Here is an 18501-nt window from a genome sequence, read left to right as displayed (position 1 = left end):
GTCAGTGAATCAAAAAGTGATCCTGGTAATATCAGAAGCAGATGCTAAAGATACATGAAAAACCTGGAATAAAATGGTTTCCTGGTATATAAGTAGAAAGGGGAATGTTTCTAAATTAAAATATGTATGATTTTAAATGAATATATACCGGTAATAAAATACTTAAGCAGGAATTTATTTCTTCCACAGCTGTCCAAGTTTATTCAAGTTGGCTAACCACCCTTCCCTCTTTGGGGAACTTTCTGTTTGGTAAACAAAGGTCTGCTGCATATTAGTAAGTAACAACTCTGAATTTAATGTGGGCAGTATTTCATTTGGAACACCATTCCTGGAGAAGGCTTTTCTTCTTATGGTTGTTCTTCTTATAGAAAATTGAAATCTGTTCCAATGCCAAAGGTGGCATTGGTAAGGTTAGAGTGAGGTCTGCACAATCCTATTGCTTTAAAAAACTATAAATTACATGAATGGCCCCTCTACGCTGAGGCTGAGGGTAAGAAATACCCCCCTGCTCTCAAGCCTGTCCACTGACTTCTCCGGAAGCGCCAGGGCTGAAGATGAGCCACTCCTATCACTTCAATCATCTCTATCTACCAAAGGTTGTTCCAGGAAAGAAACTCCACAGTTCAAGAAGGGCTTCAGTATTTTCTTTCTAATGAGATTAAAACCACCCTTTCCCTTTTTTTTAAGTGTCATATCCGACTCTTTGCAACCCCATGGACTGTAGCCTGCCAGGCTCCTGTCCTTGGGATTTTCCTGGTAAGAATACTGGAGTGGGGTGCCATTTTATCAATCATGCACTGAGATATTTTCTCAAAGTAGAGACATTGGCACAAATCATCTTTAGAACTCAGACTTTTCCAAGAACCAAGTTACTTGTAACTCACTAAGCCCTGGTGATCAGCATACTTTACTGGGACTTATCCTGCAAGGGGCAAAGTGTAGATTAAAGGAGATTGGCCACATACTGGGAACTGCTGAAGTTCTCTGACCTGCACATAGAGATTTGTTCTACTATTCTACTTTTGCATCTGTTTGATAATTTCCATAATAAAAAGTTGTCTTGTTTTTTTTTTTTTTTTAAAGATACTCTATTGGGAGTTTAAAAAAATGAATCAAAGGGTTGTTATACAATGTACTAAAATAATGCTGATTTTAACAAAGGCTTAATTTTCAAGCTCATTTTTAGAGAGTGATAATTACTGGACATTTCATAAAACGGGAAAATTAACATTTAATTGTTCCTAGGTAAAAACATTCTCATAAGCTCACTCAGAGGGAACTGAACCACCTAATAAATAACAGGAAATCCTGGAATAGCATCTCTCAGATAACCAGTTTTATCCCATAAAGAAATAACAGGCAAGTCCCTGGGCTCAGCCCACTGAATTGAAAGAAAGGTAATGCATAGTGTCTTGACAGTTTTCAGATGGAAGAAAATGAACTATATCCATTACAAAACCCAGTATCGCTAGAAGGAACATATTTATACTTGTCCAAATAACCAAATGCCAAACATAAAGGAAACAGGGTTGCCAGCTAAAACTAGGGGAAAAGGCACAGAATTCTGTCCTTGACTAACCTTTTCAAAGAATTGCAGAGGGTTTTTTATGTGTGTATCTGACCAGAGATTAAAAAGTTGGACATGACAAACACAGACCAAATACTACTTTAATGGCTGCTATAAAAAATAAATGCTAATGAGCCTCTGGAGGGCCAATCCTCAAATTCAAAGTGATGCTGGCTGATGTACAACCTTTGGAAAAGTTTTTGAGGACTGTTTTAGAGGGTAAAAAATAAGGACAGAGAAGATATTTATCCTGAGTTGGATGCCAGTGCCCTAAACCTAAAGTCATGGAGCTCAAGGGTCATCTAGGCTTTCAGGGAGTGATGCTGTATGTCCCCATCCATCCATCCATCCATCCAAAAGAAAAAATATTTATTGAGCACTTATGCAAGACAAATAAGGGAAAATTGTTCTGCCCTCAAGTTGCTCATGGTGAGGTGGGGAAATCAGACAAGAAAAGCAATGGTGACAATTCACATGAGAAGCAACATATTATGTTTAAGAGTCTATGTGAACCTGTATACAGAGTGCCAAAGTCTGTAAGTGCAATGAGAGAGAAGCATGGCTTAGTCATCTGGGATGGAGACACCCTAATACAGAGTCATATGTTACACTGTGGGGCTGAAAGGGCTTGGCAAGCAGGTGTATCTTCATGCAGAACGCAGCTGTATCTTTGCATATTTTTGCCATCATAGGAATGATTTTGAAATCTTTGAAGTTTATAAAAATAAGGATGGAGTTTCTGAGAGCCGTATCTTGCAGCTCTCATGAGGGATGCCCTTTTCATTCTAAGTATTCACAGATGGAAGTTTTAGGAAATCATTTTGCTTGTGTGGTGATAACACACCTTTGCACACTTCCCTGGACAGATGGGAGCAGGGGTGGAGTTGCCTTCAAATAGAGAAAAAGAAGAAACCAGAATAGTTTAAATGATACATTAACTTTCAAATCTAATGGCCAAGTTGGAGATATGGTAAGATGCTGAGAAAACAATAAAAGCAAGAAAATGAAGCCCTTAATACCAGATTCAATCAACTGCTGGACTCTCACTCCCCACGTGACTAAGTTCCTCATGTATAAAAGTTGAAGGGAGCCTAGAGATGAAAGAAAAAGCAAGGGCTCCACAGCTCTCTTTAAAACAAGCATCAGGGAACTTCCCTGGCAATCCAGTGGTTAACACTCTGAGCTTCCACTGCAGAGGGCTTGTGTTCAATCCCTGGTTGAGGAACTCAGAGGCCCCCATCACATGCTGCATAAAACATAAAACATAAAACCAAACAGCCAAAACATAAAACAAAACAAAACCAAACAAAATTTCCAAGCATCCAGAAACACATTTCTAGAGTCTTCTAAACTTCAGAGGGGGGTGTATTCCAGCTGTCCACAAAAGCTACCTAAGTAAAAAGGGTTTTAGGTACCAAATTTCAAATCCCTACTACAAGCTGATTCCTCTGAGCACCAACTTCTACAGTGTACAAAGACTAAAAACAGGGTAAAGAGTCTCCAGCAGAGTCAAGATTAGACACACAAACATCTTCGTTACTAATGACTCTCTGCCAGCATACCCTAGAGGAACGCAGAAGTGCAGGAAAAGTAATGAAGATCAGGAGAAGCAACTGAGTCCCCTTTTGAGAGAGTCTAAGAAATCAAGCATTCTGTGAGGAGACAGATGCAGCATCAGAAACAGAAGCTCTACAGTCTGGAAACCAGTACCCGTCTGAACTGTGAGTACAAGTGGCATGTAATTTAAATGGGAACTGGTGTTTGAACTCAATGTGCTATCAACACAGGCAGGCAAAAATGGAAACACCTGGTCTCATGGTGACATCACACTGATTACCAGATGCTTTCTGGAGTCAACTGACCAACAATTAAGCTCTTCTGCTCTGGATCAATTCATATGTGTCTCATTCAACTTGATTATTGTTAATAATCAAGTGCTTAGGTACAATAGCAAGGATTTGGGGAGGGGGGGAAAAGGAAGGACTGCCAAGTAGCCTCAGGACACCATTTGCTCAAAGCACCATAACAAATAAAAATCCCCAAAGGGTCTTGACCTGGGAGACTCAAAAAGGTACAGTAATAATCTGTAATCTAAACCGTTAACCACTAGATATTATTCCCCGATGGCTCAAGTGGTAAAGAACCTGCCTTTAATGCAGGAGACACCGGAGACGTGGATTTGATCCCTGGGTCGGGAAGATCCTCTGGAGGAGGAAATGGCAGCCCACTCCAGTATTCTTCCCTGGGAAATCCCATGGACAGAGGAACCTGAAGGGCTACAGTTCATGGGATCGAAGAGTCAGACACGACTGAGTGTGCACATATCACTAAATATATTATCTCTGTGAGAAACACGTTGTTCTAGGTTCACAGCAAGAGTTTGAGGCTAGAACACAAGGGCATTTGCAATTGGCAAAAATAGCATTTAATTTAAAAAGCTCAAATTACAACCATATTCCTTGAGGTAGAATTTCAGGACCGTGGTTATGTTTATTCATTTATTGGTATGTATCTGTCAGTGGCTTGACCATTCATTCAGATGCGTCTTTGGGTCTGTTCCTCACCTTTTCACAAGAGCATTACAAATCGTTATGTTCTTCCCAGGGAGTACAGGCTTGAAGTCACAGCTAAACATTCTTATTATGAGCTCATAGAGAAAAACAGACAAGCAAAGTACATCTACTTTTTTCAATAGTTTAAATTTTGCAGAGGCTTCAAGCCAAACCATTAGAAACCACGTATTGAGATTTCATTACTTTATCTCTTGTAGAAAACTTCTGCTATATCTCAAGTACCAACCTACCTGAGATATGGTTTACAAACCAAGTAAGAATCAATACTGTACCTCTCGTAAACCTGCTAAACCTGCTGTTAAGAACTTTCTTCAGAACATCATACTTCTTTTGGAAGTATGGGCACAATCCTTTCCTGTCTTAGTATGAAGGCAAGATGGGTTTCTTCTAAAAAACAAACTTGTCGCTCTATTTAAGTGACTTTTGTCTCCGACCATGTCTTCTTTGCTCTGGTTGCCAGGAAGATTAAAGACAAATTTGAGCTCACCACCATGCAAATACACAGAATTGTGGGGTATGCATTATTGTATGTCCAATCTCATCCTCAGCTTTATTTTCCACCCACTATTGTCCCTTCAAGTAATTCATTCAATTATCTATCCTTTCTGCATGCCTTTTTGCAAGGTTCCTATTGGTGCTGATATTTTATCATCTGAAATAGACTCATATATGTATATATAATATATTCTTTTCACTTATGAAAGCTATAATGGCACAGTACTGCTTACTGGCTTTTGAGTTTATTGAAAATCTAAGATGTACTCATAGAATAAATTGCTAGCTTTTTAAAAAAGGTACTTATTCTATTCTAAGCCCTGATGATTCTTTGAGGTTCATTTGAGTGGGAAATGGTATATATAGCGAACAATGCAAAGCATAAATGGGAGAGGGAGCAGTAATCTGCATTATGGAAGCATAAAGAATGGAGGGTAAAGGCATAGACTCTAGAATTAGACTTTGGTTGTTGTTTAGTTGCTCAGTCATGTTCGACTCTTTGAGACCCCATGGACTGTAGCTTGCCAGGCTCCTCAGTCCATGGGATTTCCCAGGCAAGTGGGTTGCCATTTTCTCCTCCAGAGGATCTTCCTGACCCAGGGATCAAACCCACAGAACCTGTGTTGGCAGTGGAATTAAGACTTGTCTGGGTTCAAATCCTGCATCTGTCAGTTACTACCTGTGTGAACTTCCTCATTTGAAAAACAGGCAAAATAAGTGTTTCATTCCTAACACTGTTGTGAGGATTATATTAAATAATTCATTAAAGTGTTTAGAACACTTCCTGACAAATATCAATAAACTCAAAAAACATCAGCTGTTAATCAACTGAGTGAATTCAATCACTTTAGTGTCTTCAAGGGAGGTAAGGTCTAAAGATTAACTGCAAGGGTAGGAATAACAGGGTCTAAGAGGTTAATGAATTGTTTTCATCCAAGGTGTGATTATAAAGTAACCAGACTGGCTTAACTTCTCTAAGCTTAACTGCTCATCTGTTAAAAGGTATTATTCCAAGGTCACAGGTTTACTGTGAGAGATGTAAAATACTCAGCATAAAGCCTTGCACACAGCAAGTGCTCTTCAAAGTTAGAGTCAACTTTCTATATGAGAACGGTTGTAACCCATAACAAGGAGAAATATGCTCATAGGAGCTTTCAAAAATCCACTGATTGTTGTAGAACAGAACAAAATATGACAAAAATGGCTCACCGATGAAGAAACTGTAGGCTGTTTATAGATGGTTTGTGACTTTGGTCTATTTGGAGTTGCACAGAGACAAGATGGCACTCACAGAAAATCCTGATATCCTCATCAATGCAAAAGTTATTTTCAAAATATATAAACGGCCTCTCGGAATGAAGAATGAAGTCAGGAGATCTGGGACCAACTAACTAGGTGACCTGGGTAAGCCACTCAGTTCTCAGAAGGTCCTTTTATCTGCACAGGGACAGTGCTGGTCTGTGGGTGACCTCAAAGGGTCCTTTCTACCTCCTATGCATTAAAGAACCCTGTTTATAGAACAGGTGATTTCCCTGGATTGTCAGGCTGGCTCTTAGGGCATGTGATTAGATTTTCAACTGACAAGTGATTTTACATTTTATTGGGTTTCATGCTGGAGTTTCTCACTTGACAATGCTCCAAGGTCAGGTAGACCAGCTGAAGTTGATAGTGATCAAATCAAGACATTAATTGAGAATAGAAATGCTCAGAATACAAGTTTCTTTTCCGCTTTGTTACTGTGCTTGGACGAGGCCATTGGTGACCTTAGACAGCAGTTTCTACTTGGAGAAACTACGTCTGAACACATGAAATTGACTGCTCTTCCAAGCCTGGTAGGTGACTTTATTTTTTCTGGTGCTCTACAGATTAGGAGTGGAAGTGCCCGTCTTCTTATATCTTTATGTCCTGTTAAAGCATTAGGGTGTTCAGAATTCAGAACAATCTGGATTGGATTACTCAGGCCATTTCCATAGATATTGTATTTATGTTCTTTGATGTCCTCTTTCCTAGCCTGTGCCCTAAATTTTCCTTTGAGGTCACCAGCCAAAAGGATCCATTGATTGCTGAAAGGTGAGCATTTCATTGCATAATTAAGATGCTGACAATTGCCTCAGGGGGAAAGTGGAGTGAACAATGAAACTAGGAAAGAGAAAATACAACAAAAGAAGAAAAAGGCTTAACTATTATCCCAAAAGGAAATAAGCTGTGAAATAACACAAAAGACTGTCAAGGACAAAGAACAAGAGTGGGAAAGAAAGAGATCTTTATTAAGGAAGATGGTATGTTTTAAAGGTGGGGAAACAGAAACACTTTGATCCTGGGGTCGGAAAGAATGCAAAGCCATTCTTCTGCTGTTTATTCTTCAGTAGGTAAGCCACTTAAGTGCTTTCATCTGATCAGGCACCACGCTCAGCAGTAAAAGGAGTTTCAGAAATACAACCTTATTTGTGCTGAACAGATTTCAGTTTTACTTTACATACCCTTGAATTATCTACATTGCACATTGATTTAATTGCAGGTAAATTCCACAGTGTCTCCCCTCCAGCTGAAGTAAACACTACTCTGGAATATCGGTCACCTGGTGACAGGGGGAAAAAAAAAAAAGAAAAAGGTTTATAAATTATTCATTTATTTCAGAGGACTCAGCATTCAGAAATAATTCAAACTGGGAAACCACATGGGCAATTCATTAGCAGTGGGGAATCCTGTCTTTCATTAAATTCCAGGAGAAAAATGTAAAAAAAAAATTTTTTTTTAAATATTGCTTTAGCTCAAAGCCTTTGTCGACTCACTGCATCTTAAAATTTGTAGCAGTTATGTAACATATCTAGTTCTGATCAGACTGTAATTAGGAAGAACAATCCATAAGAACTTTTGGCAGAAAATCAACTGAATGCCTCCCTCTTAATTTCACAACATATCACCACAGTGGTATGTGAAATCAAAGAATGAGGCACCAAGGCATATCAAGAATGGATTATAAGGGTGTTCTCTGTGGCAGCTAACTAGAGAGCAAAGATGGCAAGCGATCAATTTTAAAGCACTAACAAAAGTCAACTAAACACAGAATGCTAGCCAGGATCACAGACATACTCTTCATTCTTGCTGAGTGCTCAGAGTTCTAGAAAAAATAGTTTGAGAATCATACTGTTACAAACTATATCTCCGAACAAGGGAGGCTGTGTGATATCCTGGTAAGAACCTGGTCTTTAGAGTGAAAACTGGGTTGTAACCAGCTTCTATCATTTATTAGCTAGGTGATCTTAGTTAACTAACAGCTTCCCTGAGCCTCAGTTCCTCATCTGTAAAATAAAGACAGCAACACTTTCTCAAGTAGGTGTTGAAAATTAAATGAGATACTGGAAAACAGGTGCTCAATAAGTACTGTTTCTGCTCCCTCAGCCATTAAAAAATTAACATAAGTGAACTGAAAAAAGTAGGTTAATTTTATACGATCGAAAATGCCAAATGGTGCGAACAAAGAAAGTCAACTTGCAAATTCATGAATAAAGCTTTATTACATGAGTGAGTGAGTGAGTGAGTGAAGTCGCTCAGTCGTGTCCAACTCTTTGCGACCCCATGGACTGTAGCCTACCAAGCTTCTCTGTCCATGGGATTTTCCAGGCAATAGTACTGGAGTGGATTGCCATTTCCTTCTCCAGGGGATCTTCCCGACCCAAGGATCAAACCCAGGTCTCCTGCATTGTAGACAGACTCTTTACCGTCTGAGCCACCAGGGAAGTCCTTTATTACATGAGCATTTGTCTTGAAGACAGGCCTTTACTAAAGAAAACTTTGTGACCATTAATAAATGCTCATGTAATAATTTATTTATATTTATTTATTACAATAATATATTTATTACATGAGCATTTATTAATGGTCACAAAGTTTTCTTTAGTAAACGCCTGTCTTCAAGACAAAGACCCTGAAGTTTGAATAGATATCAGAAACATCTAAGACCCAATCAGGTCCCCTAGTGATCTAAGAAGATAAGAAAAAAACACATCTTAGAAGGATTTTCAGCAACAACAAAAAAAGCTGAAACCAAAGGAGTTTCAATATTAATATTTACTTAATCAGAAATTGAAGTTATCACAATTCCTCACTTGTAACCATGAGGGCTAATCAGTGATATACAAAGTTAAACATGTTTCTCTGAGGCCCTGAACTCTTCTTTCCTGGCAGCTACAGAGGAACCAGGCTGACTCTATAGACTACAGCAGATTTTGTTTAGTGAATTTGCTGCCAACATTTAGAGATCTGTGATGCCATATTGAAATCAAGATTCCTGGCCTCTGGGAATTTCTTACATTTCGGCCCTCATTTTTTCAAGGCCATATTCTGCCATATACTCTTCAATCACCATCACTTCTTGCTGTCTTAACTCAGTTCACTTATCTCATCCATATATGAGCTGGGTCGCTGAGGCATGCAAGCTTTGAACCTCTGGACTTTATTTGTTCATCTTTCTTCCACTAATGCCTAATGATAAGGCAGGCACAAGAAGGCTATTAATACAGGTGTTTTGACAGTAGATTGTTTCAGGGTTCAATCTAAAAATATGTACAAGGAGTTTTTTAAAACGACTTGCAATATTGAGCAAGGTCAGCAATTTTATTAGATTTATGTCTGTCTTAAAACTGGCTATAACTCAATGCTCTCTTATTATTTTTTTCTTTTTCCCTCGTTATTTTTTTTTAATTATAGGTAAATAAATTCAGATTAGTGGTTGACTAACCTAGAGAAGTAAAATTATAAGTTAATTAAACAAAATCTCTTGAAGCAGGACAGAAACACTAAAGCTGTGTGATCAGTCACATACACCCAGACAATATAGGTTATCAGTCACGTTCAATCCCAGGAAACTCGGAGAGGTTTGTCATTTATGATGCCACTCACTTGGAACGTCACAGAAAAAGCTGTCCTTGTGGAAGTTCCAGTCAACTTCTCTCTTCTCTCTTTCATAATGATCGTCTGACCACCTATCATCCCGATGGCTGAAATGGAACACAATTTGATCTTCAGTCAAGTCCTCACCATTCCAAGGATGAGAAGCCTACTGGTAACAATACTGCCTCAAAGCCATGACCTATTTAGTGCTTGGTATGAAGTTGGATGGATGGGCATAAGCAACCATCATGAATTTTCTCACTTCTGAAAAAGCTAAAAAAAAAAAAACAAAACCCAAACCCAAACCTTCACTAACAGACAACACAATCTTAAAAGACAATGACAATTGCAACACATTCAGTGGTAAAGATTTTGAGCCACACATTTTAGATGTAATTGTTTTGCTCAGGCAGTGTTTATAAGTGAAATTCATTAGCAGTGTTTTGTCTAAAAGTTAATAAAAGGTTTACCTTTTGGCTTGTTCATCTGCATATTTAAAGGGGTAATTTGCTAATGTTGCTTTGTATCCTGTATTTTTCACCATGTTATTCCATGTGACCAGTCTCTGGCCTATTGCAGTCCCTCTTGGTTCAAAACCCTAAGGCAAAATATTACAAATTCCCATTAGTGTACTTCATTTCAGGCTAAGTATAGTTATAACAGCTTGGGAAGGCAATGTCAAGGTGATGGATAGCTTTCAACAGAAAATAAATACGTTCTTCACAGCTACTCCAGAGGTGAACTGCATTAAAACAAGATGATTTGACATAATAATGATCACCTATTTTCTGTGACAAAACAGCCTGATTCTTTGGTATGTTACATATCTCAGGAAAGAGGATAGAAAACTTATCTGAAGCTTCTCTTCCATATGCATCCCTAGCATTTAGTAAATACTTATTTTTATGTTATAAAACATCATGGTCAAATTAAATTACATTATGCATGTTTTACAAAGAGTTTATCATTATCATTATCCTCATTCATATTTTCCTCCCTATTCCATACCCGAGGGACATCTATCAGTACTTAAAAACAGACCCTGCTCTCTTAGTAACACTGAAATTCCTTTAACTTCCTCGGGAAAAAAAAAGGTGACATTCTAGTTTTAAAGATTTTGTAAAAATGTTTTTATAGTCTGCAGATTCTCCAATTTACAGCTTTTTAGCTTAACCTGGAGACCAAGAAACAGCTTTCCAGATTTTTGAAGGTGAGCGAGTTCCTTGACTGCCTTTGAGAACCTGAGAATACAGACAAGTCTTCCCTCTTTCAGAAAGTGACTATTCTTACTGATGGCTTGAGAAGGTTGCAAAAGAGAGGGTACTAGATAACATAAGACAAAGTGTCCTAAAATGCTTACTCTTTTGAGATGGTTGAAGGCTAAAAAAAATAGACGAGCAGATTCTATTGGCTCAGTTTTCCTTACCAGCAGTGGATCAGAGAAATCAGGAAGCTCTGGCACTAATACTCCAACCAAGGCACAGACCACGATGAACACCGTGCACATGCCCAGGACAACCACAGGCCAGTCTGCTATCAGGGCTGCGTAACTACAAAAGCAGAGAGAGAGCACAGAGAAAGCCTCTTAGGAGCAGAGTGAAGTTTTTTCACTACCTAACGGAGCAATGAGTTAATTCTTCCTACTTCAGACCTAGTACCGGTATTTATCAATGAAAGGTCTAATGAGATTATAAACTGTCGCTCCTCAGGTGCTACTCTTTGTGACTCCATGAACTGCAGTATGCTAGGCTTCCCTGTCTTTCACTGTCTCCTGGAGTTTGCTCAAATTCATGTCTGTGGAGTCGGTGATGCTATCTAACCACCTGAAAGTGCGCATAATGTCCATTTCTGACAAGTAATATTTCATTGCTATATCTGTGCCTAGGAAAAAGATCTTGAATCTACACTAAGTGGAAAGAAATGTATTTTAACAGAGGCTCCATCCTCTTTGCAGTCTCTTCCAGAACTTTTGTTTCTCCAGTTATTTCTTTCTCCCTACTTTCACTCCATCACTTCTTGAAAAAGAACCCAGCCCATAAACAGGTTCAGCTAAAGCTTTAAGAATTGTTGTTTTAGATGCTAAGTCATGTCCAACTCTTTGTGACCCTATGGACTGCAGCCTGCCAGCTGCCTCCGTCCATGGAATTCTTCAGGCAAGAATACTGGAGTGGGTTGCCGTTTCCTTCTCCAGGGGATCTTCCCGGCCCAAGGAACAAACCTGCATCTCCTTCATTGACAGACAGTCTTTATTGCTGAGCCACCGGGAAAGCCTATAAGTCTTAAGAATAACCAAACCAACTTGAAACCTCCCCATAAGCCTATTAACCATTCTTTTAGTTAAAACAAAAAGTTGGACATAGAACAATGATGAACTTACCCACTAGACTGTGAGCTACACGAGGGCAGAGACTTTTGATTTGATTGAGTGGTTGATTTAGTACAATATTAGTGCCTCCTTCTTTTTGCTAAACATTTATACACTTTCTTTTTTGAGAATTATTTTTTATTGGAGTATAGTTGTTTTACAATATTGTGTTAGTTTTTACTGTACAGCAAAACAAATCAGCCATACATATATATATATATATATATATATATATATATATATATCCCCTCCCTTTGGAATCCCTTTCCATTTCAGGTCACCACAGTGCATTAAGTAGAGTTCCCTGTATATTCTCATTGGTTATCTATTTTACACAAAGTATCAGTAGTATGTATATGTCAATCCCAATCTCCCAATTCCTCCCATCTTCTCTTCCCCCTTGATATCCATACAGCTGTTCTCTATGTCTGTGTCTCTATTTCTGCTGGGCAAATAGAAAAATGATATGGATGATCCTGTCTGCAAAACAGTGTCTTTAAAAAGGTGCTTGGTCACTGTCTATTGATTAGATGAACAAACACCCATGTATCTATCTTCCCTCAATTCTCTAATCACCATGGCCTGGCTGTGGTTTCTTACTATACCTCAGAAACTCCTCTCTGTTACCATATCCCACAGTCAAGTCATTTCTCCCAATACCCTTCCCATACCCTCATTCACTATCTTCCATTGAAAGACCTGTTTCTGGGCCCTTCCATAAGATCTTGGACCAGGCCTTCCTAACCTGATGCTTACAGTTCTTGCTAACAACTTAGTGCTTAATAGAAGTTGACTAAATTGAACTCTTCTAAAATTCAAAATGTATTCTGCCAACTTCAGGTTTCTTGAATTTTTATCAGAGAAGAAAAGAAACATCTAATTTCTGGACAATTACTATTCAAGTCTCAACAGTGTTAGCTCATTGGGCTGCTGTGATGGCTATTTCTGGCTCATCTGAAATAGACTTCTTACTCAGATATTTTGAGTTTTTTCTTCAAAATCATGCTGGCAGTTTAAAGAAAGCTTGTGGCTCTACAATTCTGAAAAAAGCTACAAGATGTCTCTAAGAATAGATGGCTGATTTTTATATTCTGATCGCTCAGCTTCATAGATCTGGCTTCATGGAGATATTCACATTAAATTTTAATAAGGAAGTTAAAATATAACATAATTATGCTTTAAGGGAGCACTTGCACAGGCATTTTTCATTATTTTTCTTTTAAAAGCAACCTTAGGAGAATAAAGAATAATAGCTTGCACCCACTAAGAGTTCCAGTTGCTCTGATTCTTTACATAGATTATTATCTCACAGAATTCTCACAACAACTTTATGAGGTGAAACTGAGGCACAGTCAGGTTGAATAACTTGTTCAAAGTCACAAGCTGGCCCCAGTCATGAAACAAGTATGTCCTGGGGATGTAATGTACAGCACACTAAATATAGTTAATAATACTATACTGTATATTTGAAAGCTGCTAGGGGAGTAGATTTTAAAAGTTCTCACTACAAGAAAGAAAAAAAATTTGTAACTGTGTGTAGTGATGAATGTTAACTAGACTTATTGTGGTGATTATTTCACAATACATATGAATATCAAATTATTATGTTATACACCTGAAACTAATATAATGCTACATATCAATTATATCTTTTAAAAAAAGTCACAAAGCTAGGAAGCCAGGTAGTCTGGTTTAAGAGTCTGGCTTCTTAGCCACTATGATATCATCTCTTGCTTCAAACACAAGAGAAACAAAAGACATCAAGAATAAGTCAACTTGCCACAAACAGATGCTTTCCAAAACTGTCATTTAGAATTAAATTCCTAAGCCACACTCTTAATTTCTCTGTGCAAAATCATATAGACCCAAAGGACTTCAAGTTTGAACATGATTCACTAACTGTAAATTCTGTATTTAAAAACTCATTAAGGAAAAATTATGCTAGGTAAGGTGGAATAACTTAAGAATAATTCTGAATGTATCGAAAACACATAAATCACAATATGTTGATTGTCGTTGTTCAAATGTAAACACCAAGTGGTCAGACTTGTTCGTATTTCCAGAACACACCCAATGCTTATATTTTCTATACTTTATTTCCTCCTCCACCAAGTGCAAACCAAGATGAAAGTAACTGGTTTGAAGCAATAAAATCCTTTGTCAATAGCACATTTGAGACTTTCTGTTCATTGCTTCAGGTTTTAAAACAAGTCCTTTACATTTTAGACCTTTAAAATATAAGCCCTATGAAGTGAAAAGGGCTCCAGGCTTACACAATTACTCATTATACTTTATATTAAATGGATCAATTTTCTTTCAAATAAACCAGAAGTTATGCATTTTTACCTACAAACATGTTATCAATAGAAGGCCATGGGCCCCAAATTGCTTAGTTTTCATACTGTGGTTTAATTTACCTATATAATGACTTTTTGTTTGTGTTCTTGAAAAATCTGCACACATGCACAGCAATCTTAAAAACTCGTTCAATAATTGCTTTTTCTTGCTTTTGAAAACATTTGGTTTTGATTTTACAGCACTGCTCTCTACTGTATCCGTGCATGGACTACACATGGAAACTTTACGGTATTAGTGATTTCAGCACATTTCTTCCAAACACATTTAACCTTACCCTATTACAAGTCCACTTCCTCACACAGCACATGTTTCACATGCTAACCTTTCCTAGAGACAACTGCTCGCACTTGAGAAATGGAATCACTATCCTGAGGACATAAAGCTCCACAGGGGGAAAGCCCTAATTCTTTTGAGTAAATATCACTCAGATAGTGGTTTCTCCTAAATATCATACAGTGACTGAGGCTATTTCTGCTTCCTGCTGTCTATGCTAAGATGTTGTGTAGCTACGGGCACCATGTGGGGAACAAAAGTTTCATGTATAATACGAAACCCAGACAATGGTTGTAATATTATGACAAAAATCTAATAAAGCAGGAAAACTGGAGAAGTAAAGGAAATTAAAAATGACCTATAAATCTTACAGCTATATTTTTCTAGCTAATTCCCTTCATGATGCATCTGAGTTCAAGGTACATATTCTAAGTTTAAATTTGAATAAAGGACCTGCACATTCTTTTCTCTGAAAAGTCAGCTACACATGCATTGGAAGAATTTTCCGAAGGACCACTCTTTTACTATAATATGTTCCTCTGTATACCATGTAGTAATTGTCTTTCATCTGCCTGATCTAATCTTGTACATCTTTAGACCACACTACAACATAACTGTACATGCCATTCACTTCTCTGGCTCCTGGGTGACAGCAGGCAGTCATTTCTTAGTGACTGAATGACCAGGTGATGGTTTTCCTGGAGGCCCTACTGCTGATCAGCTGCTTAGGTTAGGCCCACAGCACTACCCGTGGCACTGTTGTATTGGGTTGGCCAGAAAGTTTGTTTGGGTTTTTCTATATGATGGTATGGATAAACCTGAATGAACTTTTTGACCAACCCAATATAAAAGAGCACATCATCATCTCAACAGGTCACATATCAAACAGTACAGATATGAAGGATTCATTCTCCTTCTATAAAATGACAGATAAAAGAAGGAGCAGGGACAATGGATTGCGTTTGTGGGTGAACTGCAGATCTGAGTGAGTGGGCAGGCTGCCTAGCACCCTGGTTCAGGCTGTTCCTGCCCTGCTAAAGTTTTCATGAGGTATATGGACCTTGATAGCTCAAGTGGTAAAGAATCCTCCCTGCAGTGCAGGAGACTCAGATTTGATCCCTGGGTCAGAAAGTTCCCTAGAGGACCACTCTAGTATTCTTGCCTGGAAAATCCCATGGACAGAGGAGCCTGGTGGGCTATAGTCAATGGGGTCGCAAAGAGTCAGACATGACTAAGCATACACGCATACATGGGAAGTCCCTCAAACATACTCATAGATTCTCAATCATGTTATTATTGGGTTTACTCTGGAAAAAGATCAGCAATAACTGTTAAAACAAATAAATGAAGTATCTTACAGGGCGAACTTATGCTCACATGACATTATAAGGGGGACCTATTTTAAATGGACCATTTGTATTACAATAAGACCCTCCAGAATAAGCTTTCCTCTCTTAGTTTACAAAGATGTTTTCTTTTGACTTTTGCTGCCTTTCTGGAAACCCTCTCCTCTTTCTCCCCTTCCTTTCCGAGTGGAGAGCCAGGCTTTAGAGAGTATGAGTACCTCGGACCTGAGGTACTCTTTTCCTGACCAACTACCCAGTCCTTAACCCCTAATAGCCTGGCTTTTGCTCTGATGAGTCTTCTGAAACTGCCAATGTCAACTGTCTTAGTTTTCATCTTCTTTTACCTAAGCAATAGTTAACACTTTAGCTATCGCTTGCTTCCTAAAAATATCTCTTCCTCCTGAGTTTCTTCCCTTCTGTTTCCTTTAATATATTTTCCTTATCCCTCTTCTCTTTTAAGGGTAAGCGTTTCTAAATGTTATTAATCCTAACTTTTCTAGTGGCTGCTGCTGCTGCTAAATCACTTCAGTCGTGTCCGACTCTGTGTGACCCCATAGACGGCAGCCCACCAGGCTCCCCCGTCCCTGGGATTCTCCAGGCAAGAACACTGGAGTGGGTTGCCATTTCCTTCTCCAATGCATGAAATTGAAAAGTGAAAGGGAAGTCAGTCGCTCAGTCGTGTCTGACTCTTCACGACCCCATGGACTGCAGCCCACCAGGCTCCTCCGCCCATGGGATTCTCCAGGCAAGAGTACTAGAGTGGGGTGCCATTTCTAGTGGCATCAACTATCAATTTAGTGGAATATTTGAAGCTTATGGAATTTCACAGAAGAAAACAGTACAGAACTCTTTCTTGTGAAGTAATAGACTCATTCAACAGTTAGTATCTTTCTGGGAATAAAATCATAGTAGATATGGATATTATCCTCAAGGAACTTAGAGCCTAATTCAGAAAATCAGACAGGTACACAAATACCTACAGAACTAGGTCAACAGAGGTACATTTTTACAGGGATACAGATAAAAAAATTTTGTGAATTCTATGAAGGAAAAGATTACTTCCAGCTAGGGTGGGAAGGGGAATCAGAAAAAGCTAATTTTAGGAAGAAATTGTATTTACATGTGCGTATATTGAAAAGAATAAATTAAAACTTTAAGAATACAAAACTTTTAACAGAGAAAAATACATATTATGGCAAAACCAATACAGTATTGTGGGGTGAAATGAAGTAAAATAAAAAAATTTAAAAAAAAAGAAAAAAAACTGTGGACACTCACTGCCTTTGAAAAATTTAGAATCTAAGGATAAATAAAATCTTTAAATATAAAAAAACACAAAACATATGACTCTTTCAAAATGTAAAACTTTTTGTCATTTAAGAAGACCCTATTATTTCCAGAAAAATGGAAATTCATTTTCTTCATGTGTCATATTTGCTTGTATAACCTCTTTCCTTCATCTTTTTTCCATAATTTTTTTTGTTGCAAAATTGGGTTAAAAAAATGTAGTATATGCATACTATGGAATATCATTCAGTCTTAAAAAGGAAGGAAATTCTGACGCATGCTCATGGATGACACTTGAGGACAATATGCTAAGTGAAATCAGATAGTCACAAAAGGACAAATGCTGTGCTCTTCCACTCATATGAAATGTCAGAGTAATGGAATTCATAGAGACAGGGGAGAATGGTGGTTGCCGGGAGCTGGGGGGAGGAAGAAATGAGCAGGTACTATTTAATGGGTACAGAGGTTCAGTTTTGCAAGTTGAAAAAAGTTCTGGAGACGGATGGTGGTGATGTTTGTACAATAATGTGAATGTACTTAATGCTACAGAAGTGAACACTTTAAAATGGTTAAGATGGTAGATTTTATGCTATGTCTATTTGATTACAATTTTAAAATTAATATTTTTAAATATAAAAGGAATTTACTAATTAAAATTTATGTAGCAATCTTACTCCAACGAGAGAATAACTCCCCTGAGGAAGGCTTCAGAGCTATCAGCATCTGAGCTTCCTTAGCAAATGAATTTCAAATATCATGAAGAATTTCTTAACAACCTCATATCTGGAATCACCATGCAAAAGGACATCTGATGAGACAATGCTTTTTTTGGGAAACACTTGTCCATTTAAAACTTTGATTTTCTACTAAAAAATGAAAACTTAAAAAATTTCACATAAAAGAGTACCTCCATCTTAACATGATAACAAAATTTTTATAAAGAGACACAGACGAGCCATCTGAAATAAACTGCTGTGAGTTCAAGTCATGGCAGTTGGCTGGATGGTTTCTCTCTCATCAGTAAGTAAGACATTGAGAAGCCAAGCCTTACAGGAAAGAATTCAAAATAATCATGCAAATATAAATGATCAAAGTGAAAGTGAATGTTGCTCAGTTGTGTCAGACTCTTTGCGACCCCATGGTGTACAGTCCATGGAATTCTCCAGGCCAGAATACTGGAGAGGGTGGCCTTTCCCTTCTCCAGGGGATCTTCCCAACCCAGGGACTGAACCCAGGTCTCCCGCATTGAAGACAGATTCTTTACCAGCTGAGCCACCAGGGAAGCCCATAAATGATCAAACCCAACTAGAATTTAAAGGCTAAAAGACTCCCTTGGGATTAAAA

The 18501-nt window shown here is 38.1% G+C and overlaps 1 protein-coding gene across 1 annotated transcript in view; it reads right to left on the bottom strand.

Annotated features, from left to right (window-relative positions):
* The window catches only part of DISP1 (dispatched RND transporter family member 1), a 221078-nt gene that overhangs the window by 4234 nt on the left and 198343 nt on the right, over positions 1-18501 (bottom strand). Inside the window, exons 4-7 of the mRNA XM_052653819.1 lie at positions 10955-11078; positions 9999-10126; positions 9538-9635; positions 7116-7213 (exon numbers count right to left, since the gene is read on the bottom strand). Coding sequence (XP_052509779.1) covers positions 7116-7213; positions 9538-9635; positions 9999-10126; positions 10955-11078 — 448 coding nt within the window. The remainder of the gene's footprint in view (positions 1-7115; positions 7214-9537; positions 9636-9998; positions 10127-10954; positions 11079-18501) is intronic.

The sequence above is a fragment of the Budorcas taxicolor genome, chromosome 16, assembly GCF_023091745.1.
Source record: "Budorcas taxicolor isolate Tak-1 chromosome 16, Takin1.1, whole genome shotgun sequence".
Taxonomy (NCBI): Eukaryota; Metazoa; Chordata; class Mammalia; order Artiodactyla; family Bovidae; genus Budorcas; species Budorcas taxicolor.
The sequence above is the reverse complement of the archived record's forward strand: the minus strand, read 5'-3'. Positions and strand labels throughout refer to the sequence as shown.